At 39.9% G+C, this 24,387-nt stretch overlaps 1 protein-coding gene across 8 annotated transcripts in view; it reads left to right on the top strand.

The window, feature by feature from the left end:
• Window positions 1–2,806: 2,806 nt before the first annotated feature.
• Window positions 2,807–24,387, top strand: part of LOC6498474 (protein bunched, class 1/class 3/D/E isoforms) — an 82,911-nt gene continuing 61,330 nt past the window's right edge. For 5 of the 8 annotated variants that reach the window (XM_014906657.3, XM_014906654.3, XM_032455235.2 and 2 more), the window contains exons 1-2: window positions 2,807–2,905; window positions 8,183–12,341. In XM_014906657.3, coding sequence (XP_014762143.2) covers window positions 9,184–12,341 — 3,158 coding nt within the window. In that variant the 5' untranslated portion in view covers window positions 2,807–2,905; window positions 8,183–9,183. The other 3 variants (XM_032455236.2, XM_044716500.1, XM_032455237.2) reach the window with 3 other exon arrangements.

The following is a 24,387-nucleotide window of genomic DNA, read 5'->3' as shown; positions in this document are numbered from 1 at the left end:
AGTGAGTGTGCCCCACACACCATTAGCCAGGACAGTCTTCCAATTACAGAGAGTGGGAGGACCGAGAAAAATCGATAATATGCAAATATTTTTTGCATCCCCCCAGAAACACACATACACACGAGCGTAAAACAAACATAAACGCGACGAGTCCTAAGCCCACAAGTCCCTTTCTTACTCTTATCCTCCCACACACACACACACACTCATACACTCACACATCCACGAGCTAAATAACTAAATACGCATTAGCATCCTGTCGGATTTTCCTTTATTATTGCGACCGTCGTCGCTGAAACGAAAAAAGGACGAGATGTGGGAAGCAAGTTGCACGCGTTTTTCCTAAGGCACAGTGGGGCAAAAATATGACAAAATTTGGCACGAATAATCTCTTTTTTTCAGTGTAGAATGCTAACAAGAATGAGGCTTTTAATAACCTTTTTTTAATATTTATTTTAAAATAATTTCCCTAAAACTTAATCAAGTTTGTTGCACTGCTCCTCCCCAACAGGAATTCCTACAGTCCGAATGGCAACAAATTCAAACGAACGTGTATGCAGAGTGTGACTGAAAGCATTATTAATAGAGAATGTTGGCAGCTAAGCCGCGCAGGACAGGCTCCCTCACACACACACACACACACACACACACACACACACACACACACACACACACACACACACACACACACACACACTCTCGTAGACACACACGCAGAAGGGATATAAAAGCAATAAGAACATTCATCTTCATAATTACGGACCAAGAATGGGCAGAGGGTATCCACGAGGAGAAAGTGGAGAAAGCGGGGAAATTCAAATGAAACGGCAAAGTTTTGCATATGCGGTGGTGCTTGTATGTATGTGTGTGTGTGGGTGTGGGCTTTTGGGAGAGACACGGACCACTACTTCTTCAGGTACATGGAGAGAAACTTTTTGAGCTATAAAGTATGCTATGTTTTGGGGAACAAGCTTAATTTTAAGTTGTTTTTACATTTTTAACCAAAACAATAATGGAAAAGCTTAAATATATAAATAATAAGTTATAAAATATTAAAAAATTTAAAATATTACTTTTAAAACTTTATTTTTTATAAAGATGATCTCTAATGTCAAGGTATAATTTAAGTACATAGGTGTAGCCTAACTTTGGATTATGTTTCTGAGAACCGAGGGTACATTGATCTCTGATAGGAAGAATAATTTTTCCCAGTGTAACCCGAGCCTTATGGAAATGACAGTTAAGCCCGCCGACTTTGGTCACCCTAATGAATGCCCGGGAAAGGACTTCCCCTCGCTTTCCTTCGGAATGCAATCAAATGGAAATTGTTAAGAAAAGCAAAAATGTTCCTCCTGGACGGGCGATGGGAGAAGGACCTACATGGCACAAGGACTAGCAGCGAGAGAGAGAGAAGTAACACGCCTGGCTGCGTGCCAATTTAACGAGGGTGCAACGCATCGGTCTGCACTAATTACGCACAAAACATGTCCAGTAGAATCCTTCGAGTCCTAACGAAAAGGGGGAGAGATGTTCACAGAGTGACCGGGACCCCAGGCGTTTGTTTGTTTCTTGGTTTGGTTTTTTTTTCGCAGCCAGCCAGCCTGCTGCAATTTAAATGAGACCGGATTCGAGGGTGTCGCCTGCAATCGGCGGGCGGAAGGACACTGGGCCGGGCCATTGGAATTAATTCTAATCCCGAACACGTTCCATCGCAGACTGACCACTCCAGTGGCATGATATATGCGCATATATGGCAGAAGTCGTCTCGAGTCGACGAGGGTGTGTCGATCATTAGCGTGATTTCTTTTCGCTTTGACATCGCTGGGGCGCAAAAAAGTAGGCAAGGAAATCTAAACACCCTCATAGCCTCAAAGTCGCTTTGCGTTTATTGTTTTTTTCGAATAACTCTCCAATCGTAAGAATCTGATATATTGTCAGGATAATATCTAATATCTTAGATATTATTTTATCAAATAATTGGTTTAAATCTTTTTAGTTGTTATAATCGACTATGCTTCATTGAAAGGATATGAGGAGGGCTTCCTTTGAAGAAATATTTCTTATATTTATTATTTCTTGAAGCATATGATAATTTTGTCCAGATACTTGGAATGCCTTGAAGGAATCATCTCCGACTCTATTAAGTAGTTAGATTCTTGATCAGAGCGACGAGATAAAAAGATTAAAGCATGTCCTTCTGTTTGTATCTAAGGACTTTACTCGCTCAGTTGAAAAGTTACTGAAGTTTTACACAGAACCTTGACTCGCAGAGCATATTATAAGATGAGATACCTATATATCTCAAATATGGGATATAGTGAGCCTATCCTTTGGTTATAAAATTCTCATAATCAACCTATTGCTTACAATACGAATTTTAATAGATATCCAAAAGTATCAAATTCTGATCATTGTAGCTATAAGATATAGTTTTTATTTATCCTTATTATTTTTTCCTTATACAATCCTTTTACACTCGTAAGAATTTCATACTTCGTGTCATAAATGTATGTAAAAACAAATTAGTGGCGACACCTGGGGCAAAATACATAAAACTGTGCTACCTTTCAAAAGCTGAGCACTTTTAATAGCGCTTTAAGAAACCGAATGCATGTCATTAAATAGTTTTTAAAATATTTTTACTTTATTTGTTTTCATGAAATAAATTTTAAATAATTATTATTTTTTCTATCTAACAATATAATGATATAAATTAAAGATTTAATTTATTTGGCGACATCTAACGGTACAATTACGAAACTACTTTTGCGCTTTTCAGCACTGCATCGTTTATTTTGCAACACTGGAAAAGTCCTCGTTGACAAACACTTTTAGGCAGTGCTGCCAGCCGTTCCGTCAAAAGTGTTGCAAAAGGCCCGTCGCTGGCTGCCGTAAAAATTTCAAGGTGAAAAGAATTTTAGTTTTGTTATTGATAATAGCGACCGAACACCGCAAAGGGTGTCAGGCGCCATTTAAAAGCTTCGCAAACCGTTTGCGAAATCGCAAAAGTCGCGGCGCGGTATCAAGGCAAGAAAAGCAAAAAAGCCAGAGGCCAGCGCAAAATCGAAGAAAAAACTGTGTATGTGCGTGCGTGTGGCTGTATGAGTGTGACGTGTGCGTTCGTTGTGTGTGTGAGTGACTTGACGCTGCGAGAGTATGAGTGCTCCGCTGCTGCTACTGCTGCTGCTGGTCTGGGCAGTGTGTGCGTGTAAATTGAATAAGAAAACGGAGCACAAAAAGCACTGATGGAAAATTTATATGCGCTGAAAATTTAATTTATTTGCAAAAAGCCAATGGCAGCGAATCGTTGCTAAAAGTAATGTGACAAGCGAAGAGAAGCGGAAAAAATTGTGTGGATTGCCGACTCTCGGCCAGCGAGAGCAGAAAAAAAAGAGAGAGAGAGAGGCCAGTGTCTGTGACTGTGTGTGTGTGTCTCAGTTTGTATGGGCCGCTGCTGCTAGAAAAAGTAAAACTAAAAAAATTGCTCGCAAAAAGTGATGCAAAAATTGTTAAATTCGTTTGTTTGCTTTTGGACGGCATTTCTCTACTTAATTTTTCGCGAAACTTTTTTTTCGCCAATCTTCTATGCACGCTTCTTCGTTTACTTAATACATCACGCTCTCTGACTCGCTCTCATTCCCTCTCTTTCTTTCGCTCTCTTTCTCTCTCTCTGGCCATCCAACTCGTGGCGCTCTCCGGCTCTCTAGCTCTCCTGCTCTCTTCTCTCAGATTTTGCTTTTGCCAGCCAACTGTCAAAACTGTCATTTACCTTCCTTTTGTCCGATTAGCAAAACGCAACGAAAAACTAAAAATCCAATCAAAAAAAATTTGTAATTGTTGCCGTTAGTTTGTTGTTTATTATTATTATTGTGTTTATTGCAAAAGAAACAGTTATATCGTACAAAACAGTAAGTGTTGCAGAAGAACAAGAGTGTCGCGTGTCAGTAAGATTGCTGAGAAAAACAGTAGAGACCGCCTCGGATGAACAGTGCTACAAATCGATCTGAAAATTGAGGAAAATTCAATGAAACGTATCTGATTGAAGTGCAAAAATGTCGCGTAATTGTGTATGAGTGTGCGTGTGTGTGTGTGTGTGTGTGCTGCCTTGCCCATCCTTTTTGCTCTTCTTCTTCGCTCTGCCATCTTCTTCTTCACTTTCGCTGCGTTGTGCGATTGCACTTTGTACCTTAGACCGACCTCCTTGCGCCTCTCCACCTCCTTTTCCGTTATTCTCAACACCACATTCTTTTTTTTTTGTTAAAAACTAAAAACAAAAACCAAAAACCGAAAAACAGCTGGCCAAGCATTTGATTAACTCCAGTTTTTTTTTTTTTTTTTTTTGCTACTCGCTTTTGTTTATAATGTCAGCTGTTGGCGTTGTTTATTTCTGACTCGGTTCTGGTTCTGTTTCGCCTTGATTGTTTGGTCAAGTGTTAGTTTAGTTTTTTCTTCTATATTTTTTTTTGCCATTTTGCAATTTTCTGCTTATTTGCAATCCGATATTGGAGTATTTTGAGTGATTTTCTGTGGAAATTCGTAGCAAAGCCTCCCATTACTCCCCAATAACAAGTGTTTAGTGCTATTGGAAGGTATTAAGTAACAATCACTGCCAGCCTTCTAGGGAGAAACACTCCTCCATCCACTGTTTATACAAAAGTTTGCACTTGCAACTGACCACTGGCCAGCTGCAATGTGTCAAGGGGGTTTAAGTTACCAAAAAATAACAAGAACTCTAATCGAGGTTCCAACTCCAACATATGGTTGGTGTTTAGGGTCAGTTTCCGCTTTAAAAAAAAGGCAATAAAATCAAATGTAATTCAGTTTTCCTCAAACTCTAATTAGTAGTACTTAATTAATAATTCTAATTTTTAATCCACAAATTCCAAAAATAAAAATGTAAATTTTAAGTTTGTAGTGGAACCAGTTCTTAAACCTTATACCTTCCTAATGATCAAGTCTTTTTTTTAATATCTGATTTCATAAAAAGCATAATTTTCTACTTAATTTTTTGTATGTTTAGAAATCTGATACTAGATGGTCTGCTCCTTAAACCTTCTTCATTTCAGGGATGGGAAGGAGTTTGAAGAGAAAAAAATCAAGGACATTAAGGGTTAAAGATTAAAAGAAAGCAGTTTCCCTTTGATGTGCAGGCAGTCACGTCACCCGAACTGGGTTCTATACCCTTCCCTCTTTCATATCCGAGTACTTTGGACTTGCCCGATCATGTTCTTTCATGAATAATCTTGCAGGTAGTCCCCAGACAGTAGGGTACTCCCCCTGTCGTTACAACTCTTTCCTATTTCCATTTCGTTGCTTAATTCCGTTTTGTGGGCCTTCTCGGTTCAATTGAAAATTTTTATTTGATTTGAAATTGTATCTGAGCATATCTGGCAGTAGTATCTCATGGATGCACTGTCATTGTAATCTTGGCTGGTTGTTGCTTCTCTTCTCTCTTTTCCCGTTTGATAAACATTTTCATTGCCTTCTTTCATCTCACTCTCTCTCTCTCTCTCTCTCTCTCTCTTCCGCTCTGGTGGGGCTCCTTGCTGCTTCCTCCTACAACGCCTCCGTTTTTCTTTTCCCTTTACACTTTACACTCTTCTGCATTGTGAATCACTTCCTTGTGGAAGTGAGATGGGGCTATGTGGGAGTCCCTCCGGCTGAGAGAAACAAATGAGAAAAATCTACAAAAAAAAATAAATTCAATTAAAAATATTAATTGGTATATTTTTTTACTTTTTTTTTGAAAATGTTTATTTGATGCAGAAAATTCAGATCTTTCCTGTTTTTCTCTTTTTATCTTGGGCTGCTGCTGCTGCGCTATCATCATCAATATTGATTACCGGCAGCTGTCCGCGAGAGAGCCCGATGGGGGGGAGCGAAATGAGAGAGCGGACCAAGAGAGAGGAGCAGCCGTCTCCAATTTGCACTTTTTTATTTGTTCCTGCTCCTCTTGCGGTTTGTTTGGTATGCGGCCCCCGCCCCGCCCACTTGTAGGCGCCCACGTTGGAAGGAAGAAACGAAGGAGAGAATTAAATAGGGAAGGTGTGTGGTGGAGGGAAGGGAGCTGTAGGCTGTAGGCGATGGGGAGGACAACAGGCTGCCTCTCTGGCGCTCTCTGGTGGGGCAGATTCGACACTCTCACGGGGAGCAGCGGCACATTTGATTGCAATTTTCTCAGCGCGCACTCTCGAATTTTTCTCTCCTCCTTCTCTGTGTCGTCGTCGGCGCTATCTGTTGTAGTTGTTTTTCATTACATTTGTGTTGTATTTGTTATTGTTGGCCTGGCATCGATTTTATGCTTTGTCGTTGCAATTAGTTCTTTTTCTGTTGCTTGTTTCTTGTCTGCACTTGGATTCTCATTTTCTTTCAACTTTAACGCCGCTCTCTTTCCCTACCTAATTGTTGTTGTTTTTATTGTTATTGTTGCTTTGTTATTGAGGAAGGCAGGCGAAGAAGAAGAAGAAGCAGAATCAGGCGAGACTCTCCTTTTAATCCCCACTTTCCTGCTATAGGGTGGACCAAAATCTTAAAAAATAGTTTAAAAAAAAAAAAAGAACCTCCAGCCAACACCTGTGTGCCTCAAGAACAAGGCCAATAGTCTCTTGAAAACCAAACAGAAATTCGCAAAAAAAATCCACCTTGATAGAGTGCTACGACCAGTGTTGACCTATAACTGATTTTTTTTGTTTCTGTTTTCTGATTTATCATCTACTTCTTCTTAATTCCTTTTCTAGCCACAGGTGATCAGATTTAAGAGGGGGGTGACCAGGGGGGCGAGAACAAAAGAGTAGCGCCAAGGTCCAATCTGCTGGGAGGGCACACGCACGGGTTCGAAACCAGTTACAGTAGACACTTACTAAGAGGGAAAATAAAAATATTAATATTATTTTTTTATTTATTTTTTTTTAAATAAAATTTCCTTTTTTTTTGCTATTGATTTTATATATATTTTTTTTTTATTTTGTCCACGCATTTTATGAATGATCGCGAGAGCTTACGGTAATTAACCCACACACACTCACCTAAAAAAAAAAATAAGCGCGTGTGCCCAAAAATGTTTGCAAACTTTTTTGGCAACTTTTTTTTTTGTTTTTGTTTTTTTTTCGCAATCCACTTTGTTAGTGGCTTTTATCTCTCTTTTCTCTTGGGCCAAAAGGCTGGCGTGCTCATTTCTGATTTCCGCAAAACGAAATCGATTAAATAATGAGAAGAAAACGAAAAAAAAAAAATATAACAAAAAAAATCAGCGCCGAAAGGAAAACAAATATTTAAATATTCAATTGCAAATGCAACGATAAATACAAGAAGAGACCTGAGAGATAGAGAAGGGGAAAATGTTATTTTTTTTGTTTTTTGCAAAAAATGTTATTAAAGGCAAACAAGTGGAGGTTCGGAAGGAAACCCCCCTCCTGTACTCCCTCCCACTCAGGCCCCTGGGTCTTCTAACGTAGCACTTAACTAATTCAACAAAACTACGACGTACGAGGCACGGCCAGACCAGACAACTCAATGAAATCAATAATAAAAAAATACAAAAAAATAATGAAAAACACACAAAAGCATCATCAAATCGTCATGATGATAATAAACGAATAATGAACTACGCAGTTATGAAATCTAACTAGATACTAGTAGGAGGAAATGGGGAAGGTTTCAGAAGGCTTTATGAATATTTTCGAAAATTTTAGACAATTTTTTATTAAAAAAAACTGCAAAAAAAAACTGCATTTTCCAAGAAAACTATGACCTAAGCTATTTAAAAGCCAATTATTTATTTTAAATTTAATAAAGACAATATTTTTATTAACAAAAACTTCAGAAAAATTTAATTTTCCAAAAAAAACTGTCAACAAAGCCTTTTAAAAGCCTTTATATATTTTTTTTTTAAATATTTAATTAAACTTGCTTCCTAGCTAGAGAGTTAGAGCCACCCTAATTAAAATATTACGTATACGCCACGTTGTTCCTCTCCTCTGAAGTTATTGGTCCTCTGTTCCCTCTCTTTTCTGCATTTTTCCTGCCCCTATCGTATCATTTTCCTTTAATTTAATAAACAAATAAAAACTACTACTTATGTTTACTTCCGATATTGAATTTCAAGCTAATATTTTATTTAAAAAAAAATGAAAAATTGTAATTTAATGCTGATTGTTGGTGTTTCTGCTCTGATATTTCACAGGAATTTCAATTCTACAATTTACTGCAATGTGCTAGTAAACCGGACTGAAGAAATTGAAGAATTCAGCGAAAAGGGTGGCCCCAAATTCCGCCAAAAAGCAAACGAAAAGTGTGCGTGTGCGTGCGTGTGACGGACAAGAATAAACCTATTACATAATAATATCAATTATATCCGAAATCCTTAGTTAAAAACCAAAATTCACTAAAATATTTTTTAAAAATAATTAATCAAGAAATATTTCAAGTGTATTTCAAGTGAGCCCTTAAAAAAAAATCAAAAATATCCTTTTTTAACCCCCCCAATAATAATATCCTGTGGAACATGCACATGTGTGTGTGTGTGTGAACGTGAGTTTTTTGACAGTGTAGTTGTACGCCCTCTATAGGCGATAGATGGCGCTGCTATCGTCGCTTATGCCTGTGATCAGTGTTGTTGTTGTTATTGTTGTTGGTGGTTATATTCTTCCGCATAATAGAGCGGGATTATAGTCCACCACCCACCAACCAACCACCCACCATCCAACTAATAATTTAATAAAAATAAATTTCAATTCAAAAATAAAGAAAATCTCGCGTCAAAACAAGAGTTTCGCGTTACCCGGTCGGTCCGTCGGTCGGTCGTTTGGGTTTCAGATTTCGCGTCGCGTCGTGGTACGAAACACGGATTAGTAGATCGTAGAGTCCAGTGGTGGCACCTACTACTACCTACTACCTACCTACCTGCCTAGCTACTACCTGGCACAACGCTAACCGCTATTATGCATCATCGTCGTCGTCGGTCGGCCAGTGCAGAGATCGCATTCGAATTGGCGGGCGTGCTAGTCCTAGTCCCCCAACTGACAGAAAACTAGACAAAAAAAATAAAAACTATTTAAAAACTAATTAAAACCCATAAGGGTTAATAATAATAATATTTCTTTCGTGGCAAAAATAATCCAAGAATCGTCAGCAATCCTGGATTATTTGCTGAAAACTTTGCGTACGCTGAAATCCAATTCGATTATGGCCGAGAATCAAAGTGCGGTCAGCGAAGATTCCGGTCATCACCAGCAGCAGCAACACCAACAACAACAGCAACAATCAGCCACAACAAGCACCGCAGCATCAGCAGCAGCATCAGCATCAACAGCAACAGCAACAGCAGCAGCAGCAGCAACATCATCCACTTCGATAGCTAATCAGTCGCCCACTAACTCACAGGCCTCATCGCCGGAAAACTCCCAGGAAGCCCTGCCCCTGCCCCTACTCCGCCGGCAGCAGCAATCAGTTGTGGTTGGATCATCCTCCTCCACGACCAGCAATAATCATCCACAACAGCGGAGCAGTCTCAGTAATATGTTCGATCGTACAGTTAATGCCAAGTTCAAGCCGGCAGCCGGTAATGCCGGTCCGGGTAACAATCAGGGGCGGAGGAACTCCATGCTAACCCCGGCGAGGGGGGTGAGTGTGGGTGGGACGGCCGGCAATATCCGGAAGCTGACGAAGGTCAACTCGTTGACCAGCAACTATCATATTCCCATGACAGGATTCTACTCGCCGGGCAACAATGCCTACCAGCCCAACAACACCAACAACAGCAACAACAGTGCTGGGAGCAATAATCCGGCCCTGCAACGCACCACCAGCGAGAGTTTGAGATTGAACTCGTTGAGCCGGGTGGCGGCAACAGCTCCAGCCACACCACCATCATCTCAAGTCTCCAGGACCAGCAGCAACTCGAGCCTGGCCACGTCCACCTCCACATCGCTGGCACCCAAGTCCACCAGCACCGCCACGAACAGCAGCAGCAGCGGGAGTGCTGCTCCCCAGCAGCAGCAGCAGCAGCCACCAAATCCAGGTAGTACTAGCAGTGGGAGTAGCACCAACAGCAAGGCCAGTTCCCCCAACAATAATGGGGCACGCTCAATGGGTGGCGCCACAGTGGCAGCTGCTGTACCAGTTGCCGTCCCGGGTCCAACAGCACCCCACCATCAAGCACATCACCACCATCATCACCACCACCACCATCAGCATCACCAGCAGCAGCAGTCGCACCACCACCACCACCACCAGCAGTCGCAACAGACTAGCCACAGCCAGGGGCATGCCTCCTCGCTGACAGTAGTCGCTCCTGGTGGCTCCTCCGCCGCCGCTGGTGGTGGTACTGGCACCAATCGGAAACCAAAGACGACCTCCTCGTTCGAGATCACCTCGGTAACGGTGGGTCATCCCAAGCTGAACGCCGCCGGCGATACTGGCGATGAGTCGGCCGACGATTTGGACGAATCTCACACGGATGACAATAGTCGGATCACGGATCTGGAGAATGAGACGCCTTCGATGTCGGAGGACACGTTCTCCAAGGAGGAGGTCTACTACGCCAACAATGCCCTCAGCACGAACGCCCCGGTGATACCGACTAGCTCCCAGTATGGTCTTGTGGTGGTGGATCCCATTGGTCCCTCTTTGGGCCAGACCATCCAGAATGTCCAGGTGAACGTGTCGGATAATATCATTAATGTGGTGAGTGCCGCAGTGACGCCCGGCGGCACCAAGAAGAAGGACGACATCAAGGAGACGCAACATCGCAGCGAACGGTTCAAGGTCGTCAAGATTGAGTCGACGGAGCCGTTCAAGAGGGGTCGGTGGATGTGCATGGACTACCTGGACCACTCGAGCGTCGGCAATGGTGGTGGTGGTGGTGGCAACAACAACGAAAAGACTGGCTCTTCTTCCGACGCCCATGCCGACGGTGGCGGGGGCGGTGGTGCTGGGGCGGAGGCATTGCCCCAAAAGACCACCCAGAGCATGATCCTGCCACCCACCCAGAAGCTCAATGAGAACCACCTGGAGGCCAATTCGACGGATGCCAATTGGAACTATGCTGCCGATCAGCAGCAGCAGCAGCAACAGGTGCAGCAGGCGCATCAGCAGCAGCAGCAGCAATCGTCGCAGCAACAGCAACAGCAGCAGCTGAGTGCCACGCCCAGTGGAGTGATGACCGCCCCGGCAACGGTGGTGCACGGGATGCACCAGCTGCACATCGAGGCCCAACAGCAGCAGCAGCAGCAGCAGCTGTTCGACAGCGTCAATGCCAATGCCGGCTCCCCCAATCCCCCCGGGGATCCCAACAACATGGACTATGCCCGGAACGCGGCCATGCAACTGCAGCAGACGTTGCAGCAGCTGAAGCAGCGCGAGGAGGCCATGGACGTGCCACCGGGTGGCGGCTATACCAGCTATCAGAATGGTGGGGATGTCCTGCCACCACCCACCACCAGCAGCAGCAACAACAACAACAGCGGGAACAGTGCTGCCACAAATCCTGCCGGCGAATCGCAGCTCAGCACCAGCTATGTGGAGCAGCAGCCGCTGTCTCCTGCCCCGCAGACACCCCAGGCGACGCCCACATTCGCAGCAGTGGCGGCCGGGCAGGCGCCCAACTTCCAACTGGAACAGCAGCAGCAGCCGCCGCAGGCCACCTCCCAGATAGACGGAATTGCAACACAGCCGTTCAACCCACAACAGCAGCAGCCGCAGCAGCAGCAACAGACTCCACAGCGAACGACGCCGCATCAAGCCGCCCCACCAGGAGCAGCAGTGCAGCCTGGGGCAGCCACTCCGGCAACAGCTGCCGCCGCACCGCCACAGCAACAGACTTCAAACACTTCCAACACAGCAGTGCCCGCCCAGGGCCAGACCTTGCCGCTGCTGTCCCACATGACCAGCTACGAGCCGCCGCAGCAGCAGCAGCAGCCGCCGGCAGCAGGAGGATCGGGAGCCGGGGCAGCTGCCACAGGAGCCACTATTCCCACGTTGCAGTTGCAGAGCGCCCCGGCCACCATTGCCGATCCGCAGCAACTGATGCAGCAGCAGCCGCAGCCTTCCGAGGAGCAGCAGCCACAGATTCCGCCAACAAACATCGCGAGTGCCAGTGCCAATAATAGTAACATAAACCTAACCAACCCGAGTGTGGCGGGTAGCGCCGAGGGAGCACCCAACGCGCTACCCTTGACCGACGAACTGTCGTCGGCGGCAGGCGCCTCCACGGCAGCTGCCACGGCCGGCGCTGCAAGTGCCACATCGGCCACACCGGGAGGAACCACATCGACAGCAGCCTCCACACAGCAGCAGATCCAACAGCTACAGCAGCAACCAAATGCAGAATCCGAGACTGAAAGGTGAGTGATGAAAGAGATATAGATAGATGCTAAAGATATAGATACTATCCTACTATAGATACTACTACTTTAAATATTATAGTAATAGATGGTAATAGAATGGTAATAGACTTAATAATAGTAATAGAAAAGAATAATAAAGCAGTATTTCCACATAGAGTTCCATAGACTAGACTAGAAAAGATACTGCTTGATTGTGAGGATTATGCAGGTGAAAAGATACTTCCTGAAAATTACTTTCTTTTAACCAATTACACTTAATATTTTAACATAGGTTTAATATTAATATTCTATTAAAATGTTCTGTTAAATTTAATATTCTAACATGTGCTTTAAAAACATTAAGCAAGAAAAGCTATCTTTGGGATTATACTGATTTACAGATACTATTCTATAAAATATAGAATACTACACCTCCTGCTCTATCCACTATTTACAGATACAGATACGGGTACAAATACAGGTACAGATACATATGCAGGAAGTATATAAGATACAGATACAGATAGACCGATACTGTATATAGTATATGATCTTCTTTATCACAAATATTGGATAAAGTTTGATAAAGGTTCTTATGAGTTCTTATTAGTAAAGATACAGATACAGATTCAGTTACAGATACAGATACAGTATATACAGTTATATATATATACTTATATCTACAATTAGACAGATACTAGATACTAGATATAAGATATTCTTTGTTACAAATATGGGATACAGTTCTTATGGTTCTTATGGGAATATTACTATCAGACTAGTTTCTATGCATTTTTTAAGAAATTTCCAAGCTTCTACTTTAAAGTGAAGTTTGAATCAATAGCTTTCAAACTGGGAGAGTAGAACGCTTAAAAAACAACTTTTACTGCCAAACGGACAAGGCTATAAGGCCTAAGGAGGTCAAGAATAAGTACTTTATAAGGCCTAGGATGTCTCAAATGAAATAGGAACAATTGTTTAGGATTCAAGGACCAAGAACTGACTCCCTTAGACAGATTAGACAGATCTCTAGTACTCGCTAAGAAATAATTTCACTTGAAAGTAACCTGCAAGTAGCCCAAAAAGCCGCAGCCGCAGCCCCCTTATCTAATCAGTGTGTTCCGTTTACAAATCCGACCTTTTCAATATTTCATTCACAAAAAATCGGAGACTTCGGAGGCGTTATCTGGTAGGTACTCGTATATGGGGTCTGTCCCTCAAATATTTACAGAAAGCCTCTATGGGATTTCTGATTTCGAATCAATTAGTCGAAGACAAAGTTAAGCTATTTATGGACAGAGTTGGGGGGCTGCGTTTGCATTTTGACTATTTTTAGAAGCCATAAGCGCTGTTTGAACAAGTTTCGAGAAGTAGGCAGCTTCTAGGGCTGGCTAGTTTTCAGGTTCAGTCCGGGCCCGGGCCAGCACCTCTAAAGTGCCAACACGCGCCGCCAGTCGCCAATCGCCTCTCTTCGGCAAGAAACAATTTCGCCACTCGTATAATTTGACGCTTTTTTGCGCTTTATTTGCTCGCAAATTTGCTGGAAAGAGATGGCCTCTCAGATAGGGAAAGAGACAGAGACAGAGAGAGAGAGAGAGAGAGAGAGAGAGAGAGTGGGGCAGAGACCTCCAACTATCCCCTGGAGGGCAAACCTCATTATAATTTATTTAATAAAAATTCATCAATGAAATTAGCCATGGAATTTGTTTATTCTTTTTTTTTTTTTTTTGACTGGACTTGGGGGCGTTGCCTCAACTGTGGAACCGTAGAGCTGTAGAACCGTAGAAATTTAGAACCGTGGAACTGTAGACCCGCTGAAGAGCCAACAACACGTGTGTGACACGAAAGGTCGCTTCAATTAAGTTCGTTTTAAAGCGTTCAAAAGTTTACTCAATTGTATTACACTGTCAGAAAAAAAATTCAATAAATTAGGGGATTTTATGGAGGTTTTAAGAGAATATAAAGACAGAAAGAATAAAATTTTATAAGATTGAATTACTGGAAGAAAGGAAGGTATTACAAATAGGTTAATTTACAGAACAATTTCTGATACTATTGGTTTGGATTTTAATGCTAAATTCATTTTTATTATATATATTCGCAGTAAAGGCCACATCTCCAACCTATATAGTACCCATCAAGTAGAAGATACTATATTCCTGATCAGGATCACCTCCTGAGGTCTTATAAGCCTGTCCGTCTGTCCGTTTGTCCGCATAAACTGTTTCTAAGCGTTTTACTCTCCCAGTTTTAGAGCAATAGACTTCAAACTTGATACACATACTTCTCTCCTTTGTAGGAAGTATATAAGCCGGAATAAAAGGATCGGTAGACTATATCCCATAACTACCCTTATAATCCATCTATGAAAATAATCATAAATCCCATAGCTCTTGTGTTTTTGAAGATATTAGGCTGAGATACTATTTTAGACCAAAAAACGCTCTCTAAAATGTTTCATTTGGATCGGTTGACTATATCCTATAGCTATCCTATCCTATATCTTTATAACTGACTGATCGGAAATGCCATAACTTCCATGTTTTTGAAGATAGAAGCTTGGGACTTGTTTCTTTAGTATTATTTTTACCAAAAGACACTGTCTTGGGTACTATGACTCTTCAGGATCGGTGAACTATATCCCTTAGCCCCTCAACTCCCAAGGTTTATCACTTTCCCTTCTGGTTAATAATAAAATCACTCGATTTATCGCAAAGCTATCTCATTGGGGAACACTCGTCAGGCCAATACATGGCGACACTTGGCTGTTTATTGTGGGGCTCTGTATGGGAATGCGATGACTAATTTGTTTGCCGTAGAAAAGTTGATTGGATGAGTCAGTTGTGGCTTTCAACCGACTGCAGCTAAATCTAAATCAATTGATTAAATTAGTAAAGTAAAATGAAAAGTAATGAGTTAAAAGCGAGAGATCCTCCTGTCCAGATTGCACTTTTGCGTGAGACAGTGGCCCAGGCCCTGGCTCTTCCCCAACTGCAACTGGAAAATGCAACAGAAAAGGGGCAGACAGTCAGCAGCAGGAGCAGCCAAAGGCAAATTACAATGAATTATGTGTCTTGGGATTAAAAATAGCCAGCACCAGGCTGGCAGTCGTATGAGTAATGTCTCTTGGCACATGTGTTCATGTTTGTTGGTTTCTGAAGCAACTCTGGACTCTGGAAGACCAAAAAGAAGACCTGCACTTGACAACCTCCTCCTCCCAGTGCCTCTTTTTTTTTTATTAGAGCCACTGATTGCTGCCCTAAGCCCAAGGGCGTCCATCTCCATCTCCCAGATGAGTGCCCTCGTTCCCCCACTGTCTCAAGTAAATCAAGTCCACTTACATCATGCGGCCAATTGGAAGTGGCTTTGACGGGAAATCGAGTCGAAGAAAGGGTAGCAGGAGCCAGGGGCTTAAACAAAAACTGGTTCCAGGGGCACTATTGCAACAATTGCATTTGAGGAGCAAAGAGATACTAAATAGCAACCATTCATATGAATTTTAAGATTAATCTCAAGGTGAATCATCTTTTTCTGTGTCTAGAACTGTCTATATTCTCTAGCAAGTCATTAAATATCATCTGTAGTATCAGAATATTTCAAATCCCTATTAAAATCCCTCTCTCTAAGTAGCTCCCATGGCCAAATGTTGTCATCAGCCATGAGCCTCGAGCTGAGCTCATAACTTCTTCTCCAAAAGTACTCACATGCTGAAATCCAATTAGTTGAATTCCATTCCAGGCCGTCCCAGGCCTTCAATTAATCAGACAGAAGCAATAAAAAAGGGGCCTACAACAATGATTTTATTTTAAATATGTAGAATATAAGTTTCAGAAGCCTTGGATATTATTTTTCTTTTATGAAACAATTATTAAACAAATCTTTCATTAAAAATATAAATAATATCCATCTTTCTCGACCAAAAACACTCAACTTCTATCTTCCACTTCTTGATGTGTCACCAAAAACCGAGAAACCCGATAGAACAAAGACACTGCCAGCAACTTCACCTTCTCTCTTAATCCACAATCCACCCAGAAACATGAAACTATATGGCTTATATCCACCCGATATATATATATATCTGATTGTCTCATGCGTTCAAGGCAGGGCCCCCCAAACCAGAGGAACTCAACTTATTTCGGCGCGTGCCTAACATTGACCGACTTGGAATAATGACAAGACACCCGAAACAGGAGCTGGTAGTGAGGAGTGTGGAATGCGGAAGGTCAGGACGGTTCTTGGATTTCAATGACCTCCCCAAATGAACTTCCGTAATGGGATACAAGTAGGGAGCACAAAAGACAAGGCGAGGCCTGGCATACAGTTCTCCAAACATTACTCATTCTTCTTCGATCAGAGTTGAATCATTATTTGTGTTCTGAAGCGAGTCAGCAATAATATAAAGGGAATGAAAGGCAACTATGGTTATTGAGAAGGGTATTCAAGTAGGGTATTCGAGTGTTAGGGTATTCGGACTTCTACTTGTAGAACCTCCACAAAACCCTTCCTAAAGAACCTCCTTTCTTCTACTAACTTTATATCTCAGTAATACTCTTCCTCCTCTAGTAATCTTCTATTCCTTTAACTCACTTTCTCAGCCGTACAATATGCGGCAGCGTCCTTCGTTATTTTCCGCAAAAGTGTGTCTATTTCGCAAAAATCCATGTCAAAGTCATATAGAAAGCTAGCCAAAGGAGACAATGAGACACCTGCTTGAGGTTTCTCTTCTCGTATTACCCCTGACATATTTATGGGTCGTACCCCTAAAGAAATGGCATACATTTGTTGTTTTTCACTCAAAATATCGCCTCTAAAAGCTTCGACTTGAATTAATCAATCATTTTCCATGGCCGAGAGCCCATTTGGCTTCCAGTTTTCTTCTTTTTTTTTTTCTTGTGGATTTTGCCAAAAAAAAATCTCTTTCAGGGGCATTCGAAAATATTGAAAACGCTTGTATTTATTTTCTGCCACAAGGTCGAAAGCATTCCCGTCTCACATGTGCCAAATAGTATATATTTTTGCTACTTTGGTGCCTGTTTTCGGGGCCTCTTGTCGCTTCTTGACGTATCTGACCTACTGCCGACTACTCCCCCTTTTAAGATCCCTCTGACGCGATTGCAACTTCCGTTTTGGGGATTTTGTCTTATCGTCTTATGCATAGAAACCAGCCCCCACTCCCACTCCAGGCTCCCTCATTTCCCCAAATATCTATTGTTTATCTAAATTATCTCCAGAATGTTTCTTTATTTGTTTTTGTCTAATCCAAATTGTGGCCCAAAACACGCACTTGTAGCGCCAACACAAAATGTGTTTAAATGCATAGAATTTTATTAAAAATAGGAGGGAGTACAGTTCATGAGAGTATGAAAAAAAAAACATTTTTGCGCGGTTCCCACTGCATTGAAAAGATAGACATATTTTTTTTATAATATGATGTTTAAAGAATATTGTGAACAGTTTTTAAAGAGAAATATAAACAATTCTTTGCAATTCTGTAGGCTTTATTTATGTAGTTTCTTAAAAAAAGGTGTAGTATTAATTAACAAATTTTTTAAAATAAAAAATAATAAGAAAATTAGATATAAACAATACTATAGCGTTGGTAACTGGTAAACTATATTCAGAAATAGTGTTAAAAATGGATAAACAATTAGTGTAGTAGTTTTTAGGGATATATGATGAGACTACTCTAAAAAAAAATAGGTTTTTAGAGAAAATTAGGCCCATTTTCGAACCCTTACTTATAAAAACCTCGAAAGTATCTATTAAAATAGTTTATTTTTCTCTGAAAGGATTGATATTATTATTATATATATTATATATTAAACATACATTTAAAGTTATAGAAAAATGTTAGTTATTTTCTTCCATATTCTTATAGCTACCCCCCTTAAAGTGAAAAAAGGGGCTTCATTGAACTGCTCGCATTACAAAAGTCAAGAAAGTGAATTAGTCGAGAAAGTAAGATTTCATTTGTGAGTCAAACTATCAGGTCAGGGAAATAGACTTTCATAGAAATTGTTAAAAAAATAAAAATAAAACAGAAAACGTGGTTAGTTAGCAACCGCAACCGTGCCTGGTCATTCTAATCTAGAGATAATGGAAGTTCTTCTTTATCGGCGCCAGTTGTTGGCATTTTTTTGCGTCAAGATATTTACATTAGTAATTTCTGTTTCCAAGAAAGTTGAAAAAATAACTGCTAGTCTTAAAGGCTTTGTTATTTTTTAGCAAAGGAATAATATTTTAGAAATAATTTATGAAAACCCCAGACTTCCTCCTAGAGCTACTTATATATTATATTTTATTTTTGTCTCGCTTGCATCTGAAAAGCACGCCATATCGGGGGGCCCATGTAGCAGCCCCATCCCCTAGCCCCACCCTCCACCCCCCTAGTTTACATAAGAGCCACGCTTTACGCTAAAATGAGCTTCGCCTTATGCGCTGCGCACTTACTGTGGCTCTGGGGTCTGAGCTCTGGGGGAAAATGCGATGTAAAAAGTAACAAAATGTAGAAAAAACTGGAAATAATTCGTTGAAAAAACAAACAACCAGAAAGCCAGTAGCCAGAGCCCCGGAAAATATAATCATACTATATAGAGCAGTCCTAAAAACGCAGCTTGACCTTCGTTCGGGAAATTCGATGCTTATAGTGGGTACTGGGGGGGGTAGGTGAATAAGCACCTACCTGGGCGCCACCTAACTTTCTATAATGGATGATGAAAACTGCAGGCGATTGCAGCTGCTTTGTTAATAATATTTGTTAATAATTGCTATTATTGCTTTGGATGTTGAAATGGCTAATGGGGTTTTGTTATTTTTAAGCGAATTAGTTGGCCAAAAAGTGGTTAAAAAAAAGATTTGGGATTAAAAGAAATAATTATAGATTTTGTGGAATTAATGGGAGTTTGAAAAAAATTAGTAAAAAGGTATTAATATTCATAATTATATTACTAAATTTGAAACATTTCCTTTACAAAAATAAATTTAAAAAATAGAAGAAAGAAAAGCCTGATTATTATATCATAAAATATATAATATTTTGACGATCCTTATGGGAATTGTGAGAATCAAATATCTTTAATATTTGGGATGATAACCTTATATTTTCTTGGACCTGCTTATAGCGACTCAGGAGGGTATCCTGTAGGAGAATAAAGATACCCTTTAGGTCGGATATTTAACCTTCTCTAAAAAGGATAAAAAATTATTTAAACAAAACCATTAAATGTTGCAAAAAAACGGGTTCATTAAAAGTCAAGATCAATTTAATATTATTTATATTTTTTATTTTTATAGAATTAAAAATAATAAGAGTTAAATAAGAATAATAAGAATTAAAAATAAAAAATATTAGACTTTTAACAAGGAATCTATTTAGAAATAAAATTCCAACCAGATACCTTTTCCTTTTAAATATAATTAATTTAATATAATAAAAGATATAATAGATCTAATATGCCCCACTAATCAAGTAAAGAGGAGTACAAAAACAAAAAACCGCACGCCTGCTTGACGTCGCTCCGTCTGTCTGACGCGTCTCGTCCCCAAAAACTCACCGACTCTCCCAAACATTGACGACCAACCGACCGACCGACCGTCACATAGATACAGTTGGGGAGAGCATTTTGCACTGTTGTTATTGTTGTTGTTATTCTTGGTGTGTTTTGGTTTGTTGTTGGTGTTACTGCAATGCGATCGTTGGCCGGCGCATTACAACAACCGCTCTCTTACACTCTCTCCGGTCTCCGGTTCGCCCACTCTCATTTTCTCTCACCCCACACCCCACTCACTCACACTAATACACATACACACATGGTCATGCGTTCGTATCGCTTCATTTTGTGTCTAAAAATAGACACAAATATTGAAGTTGATTTTTATACGGCCATCGCGTCAGTCGTCCCCCCGAGAAACCCCCAAAACCCCCGCTCTCCCCCTCTCCCTAAAAACCGCCTTTCGCTATCAAGCATCGCCTATCAATGTGCGACTATTTCTTCTAGTTGTTGTTGTTGTTATTGTTGTTGTTGTTGGTGGTGCTGCTGCCTTCATTATAATGCGTTGTTGTTGTTTAAAAATAAACTCTACTGCGCGTGGCATTTTTTCTTTATTTCAGCTCTCACGCTCTTCGACAGAGAGGCAGATAAAGAGAGTGGGAGAGTGCGAGAGAGTGGGGGGAGATGGGGGATAAATGAAAAGGCCAGTCCCCCTCTTTTCTTCTCGTGCGTTGATTAAACTCAATGAAATAAATTAGATTTAATTCATGTTTTTGCTCGCTCTTGCTTTTGCGGGGTCTTTGGAAAAGAGCTTCTTTTTTTGAAAAAATAAAAAAAATTTAAAAAAAAATTGAATTTAAAATGTAGTTCAATTTTTCTTCCAGAGAAGCTAGTGTAGCTTGTAGATTGTAGATTTTAGATTGTAGAAAGTATAGATTATATTTTTCGCGCCAATATTGTTAGCACCTTTTTTTTGTATCTTTTTTCTTGTTCCTTTTAAAGTTTTTACCGTTAAAGATTTCAAATCTACATATAATTTTCTGTTAAAAACTTTTCTGTTATTTGCTTTAAAAACAACTCATTTTAGATATATGTATAATAATATATTTTACAATAATATTTTAATAAAGAATACATAAAACCAAAAGTTAGGAAGAAATAGGAAAGATAGATTTAAATCCCAAAGATACATTTATATCTTATAGATACAAACATACAAGCATAGTTTTGTTTAAAATTCCACTTCCAAAACATAAATTCGTTCTTCTGTTGCCAAGCAAGAATGTTACCAAGGGGGGGATCTCACTATCCATCTCCCTCTCCCTCTCTCTCCCTCTAATCATTATCACAAGGGGAAAAAAAAAAACACCTCGCTACTCGCAACCTGCCCCACTGTTGCGAACTGAAAGGCCTGAACAGGTGTTTCCAAGCAATCACTATAGCTTTCAGCAAAGAAATTAAATAACAGATTACTTTTTATTACTTTTTTTATTTTATTTTTAATATATTTTCTTATAATTGACACTTTTTCCCACTGTTTTTTGCAATAATTTATAAAAAAAAAGGGGGAAAATAGCAAATAATCTGAAGATTGAAACCTTGACAGAAGCGCGAAAAGGCCTTTTATTGATTTATGGGCGCCCCTTTACGCTCTGGAATTGATTGATTGACGATTGGCTTTGACTTTGCTGGGCTATTGACTTTTTCTTCATATTTTTACATATATATTTATTTGATTTAAAAGAGGATGAACCTGCTTCTGCTTCTGTGAGGAAGGAATTTATTGATAGACGTCAGTTGGCTTGCGATCTTATAGATAGATAGAGGAAGTGCCAAAAAGAAAGAGGCAGGGTTTCATGGGGGCTATAGAGTCTAGAGGGGCCAGCCAGATACACCAGCCAGTCGAGCACATGATTTAAATACTAAAAGCAAGAAATAACAAAGAACCGAGAAAAGAAAGAACAGTATCAGCCTCAGCCATATTTATTTGCTCATAAATTTCTACAGTCTACAGTCGAGAGTCGTCAGTCGAGAGTCGACAGTCTGCGAAAAATAGCAACCACTGCAGAGCAATGTCCCAGACCCTCTTCTCAGAGACCTCCAAGCCCCCAAAGTCCCAGTCCCCCCAGAAACACATCCATCCCACAGTGGGTCAATAATCGCCATCAATTGAATGAGTTTTGTGTTCTGAATGCAAATGGCTATTTGTTAAACGAGAGCTTCTTACACATCGAGGGGCATAAAGTGGCTTTTTAAATTTTATTAATAAATAAAGGAATTAATTTGGCTTTTTTTATTCTCCAAAAGTATAGAGATCTTAGGGTTAGTGTCTAGTTTAACTTAAACCCCAGACTTGACTCTTATTTCAAACTAAAAATTTTTTTAAAAAAACTGTAAATAACTCTCTTTTTTTTTTGGTGGTGTTTTGAAGTCGAACCTTTGCTTCTTTTTTTTTTTTTTTTTTTTTGCCTGACAAGCTTAATTCGAAAAGTAAAAAAAAAAGAAAGGGAAAAAGTAAGGAAACCCCTTTTGAAAAAATGTTATTGGAAGTAAAAGTAAGAGTTGGCTGGAAATCGAACTAACTAGAACTACTAATTAAAAGATTAAAAGGATAAGAGAAAAGAAAGTAAAGTCTATTAAAAAAGGTTATTAAAAATAATGTCTTCTTCTCAATATCTAGTTCCAAAAAGCAATAATCTATAAATTAAATATTATCTGTTTTATCTACCATCCTATAATACCAGATCCTTCTTATAATATCCTTGTATATTATCCTTCTAAACAGAAACCTAGTCTATATAGATAGATCCTAAACATATAATTATCTTTCATCCTTAACTATCGGTCTAGTTCTAAAAAGAAATACACTATATTTTCTTCTAATATTTTCCAATTTATAATCTACTGCCGAGTTACGAGTTCTTAAGAAACAAACTATTGCTAAAAATGACTATTTTTTACCTCCAACTTTCTTAAGAAGTCTAAGGAACTTCGGAAGTAAACTGTTGCCTGAGTCTAGAACCTATAGCCTAGAGCCTATATCCTATATTCTATAGCCTAAAGACCGGAACCCTTTTAAGGTACCAACCCGCCGAAGAACGACCTTGACTGCAAAAATGACAAGCAAAGAAAGCCAAAAAAAAAAAAACAAAAATTATTATTATCGTGTGTGGGCCAACAAACAACCAAACAAATAAACAAACAACCAAACAAAACAACTGAAACAACTCACAGAAAGTTGATTATGGATTTGCATTTTGGGGGAAGTCTCGACTCGACACTGAACCGAAACGCAATTTGCACACTGGCTGCCACTGCCACTGCCACAGAGACAGACACTGCCACTGCCACAGAGACAGACACTGCCACTGCCACTGCCTCTTGTGGAACTGAAAACTAAAAACTGAAAGTCGAACTAAAAATCAATAGCAAGTGCCATGAAAAAGGGGGCCTGCCCGTTTCAGGCAAATGTCAAATGGTCGTTTTTGGTGAAAATGTAAAACTGTGAAGCTAAAAAAACGATAAACGTGAAAGTTGCAGACAAGAAAAGTGTAAAAAAGCGTCGTGTTTACATCTTTTTAGTTGCACCTTTCCTTCAATTAGCATCCTTCACACCGACTGCGGGGGCGTCTCTCTGGGTTGACTGACTTTCCGACTGAAAAAGGTCGTTAAAAATAGTCAACTTTTAGTTAAATAGAGAAAGAAAATGAATAGAAATATAATAATAATAATCTCTATTTAGTTTTTTGACCCAAAAGCCACACTTGTTGCGAACAGTCTGCGTGTCAGAACTAAGAAAATACCTTCTTCCATAAATAATAAAATAAATAAACCTGTTAACTAACATGGAACCGGTGCCGGACCTTCAAAGAACTCTAAAAACTTACGCATATGCGTGACAAAATGCATTTCCTTTATCAGACTTAGGGCCTTTTTTGACCCAATTTGACCCAATAGTTTCTGGCATGGAGGAGGAGGAGCGTTTTCACACTCCATTTGCTAATTTTGAGCGTTAGAAGTCGGACGAAAGTGTGACGAGTTTGGTATGGGGTCAACGACCTCAGAAAATACAACAAAATAGAGGCTTTTCTTTGAATTTCTTTGAATTTAATCATTTAGTGGAGGACTTTATAAGTTAATCATTAATTTTTTTATGATAATAGCTCTTTGATTCATATTTAGTTTACTTTAAAATCCTTTGGTTTATTGGAAATATTTTCTTTAGAATTATATTTTTTTAGAAGACAGAGTTTGTAAGTATTTTAAGTTAAAATGAGCAATTTTAAATATTCTTATCCTAAATCTCAATATGATAAAGCTCAGAAGGACTCTCAGGATAGAGTATTATATAAAATATCAGTTTCAAAAATACAACTAATTTTTTTCTATTTTTTATTCCTCTTAATAAACTTGTTTTTCCGACCTTGCGACTAAAATATATAATTAGCTATATTTTTAACATATCTTTAAATAAAAAACTCTTCAAGAAATGTTAATAATTTGTTTAAATATTTAAATAAATAATATTAATGTTGGTTTTTTCTCAAGGAAGTTACTAAGCACAATGAAAG

This window comes from Drosophila ananassae, chromosome 3R (assembly GCF_017639315.1).
Source record: "Drosophila ananassae strain 14024-0371.13 chromosome 3R, ASM1763931v2, whole genome shotgun sequence".
Classification (NCBI taxonomy): domain Eukaryota; kingdom Metazoa; phylum Arthropoda; class Insecta; order Diptera; family Drosophilidae; genus Drosophila; species Drosophila ananassae.
This window is presented reverse-complemented; position numbering and strand designations above follow the sequence as displayed.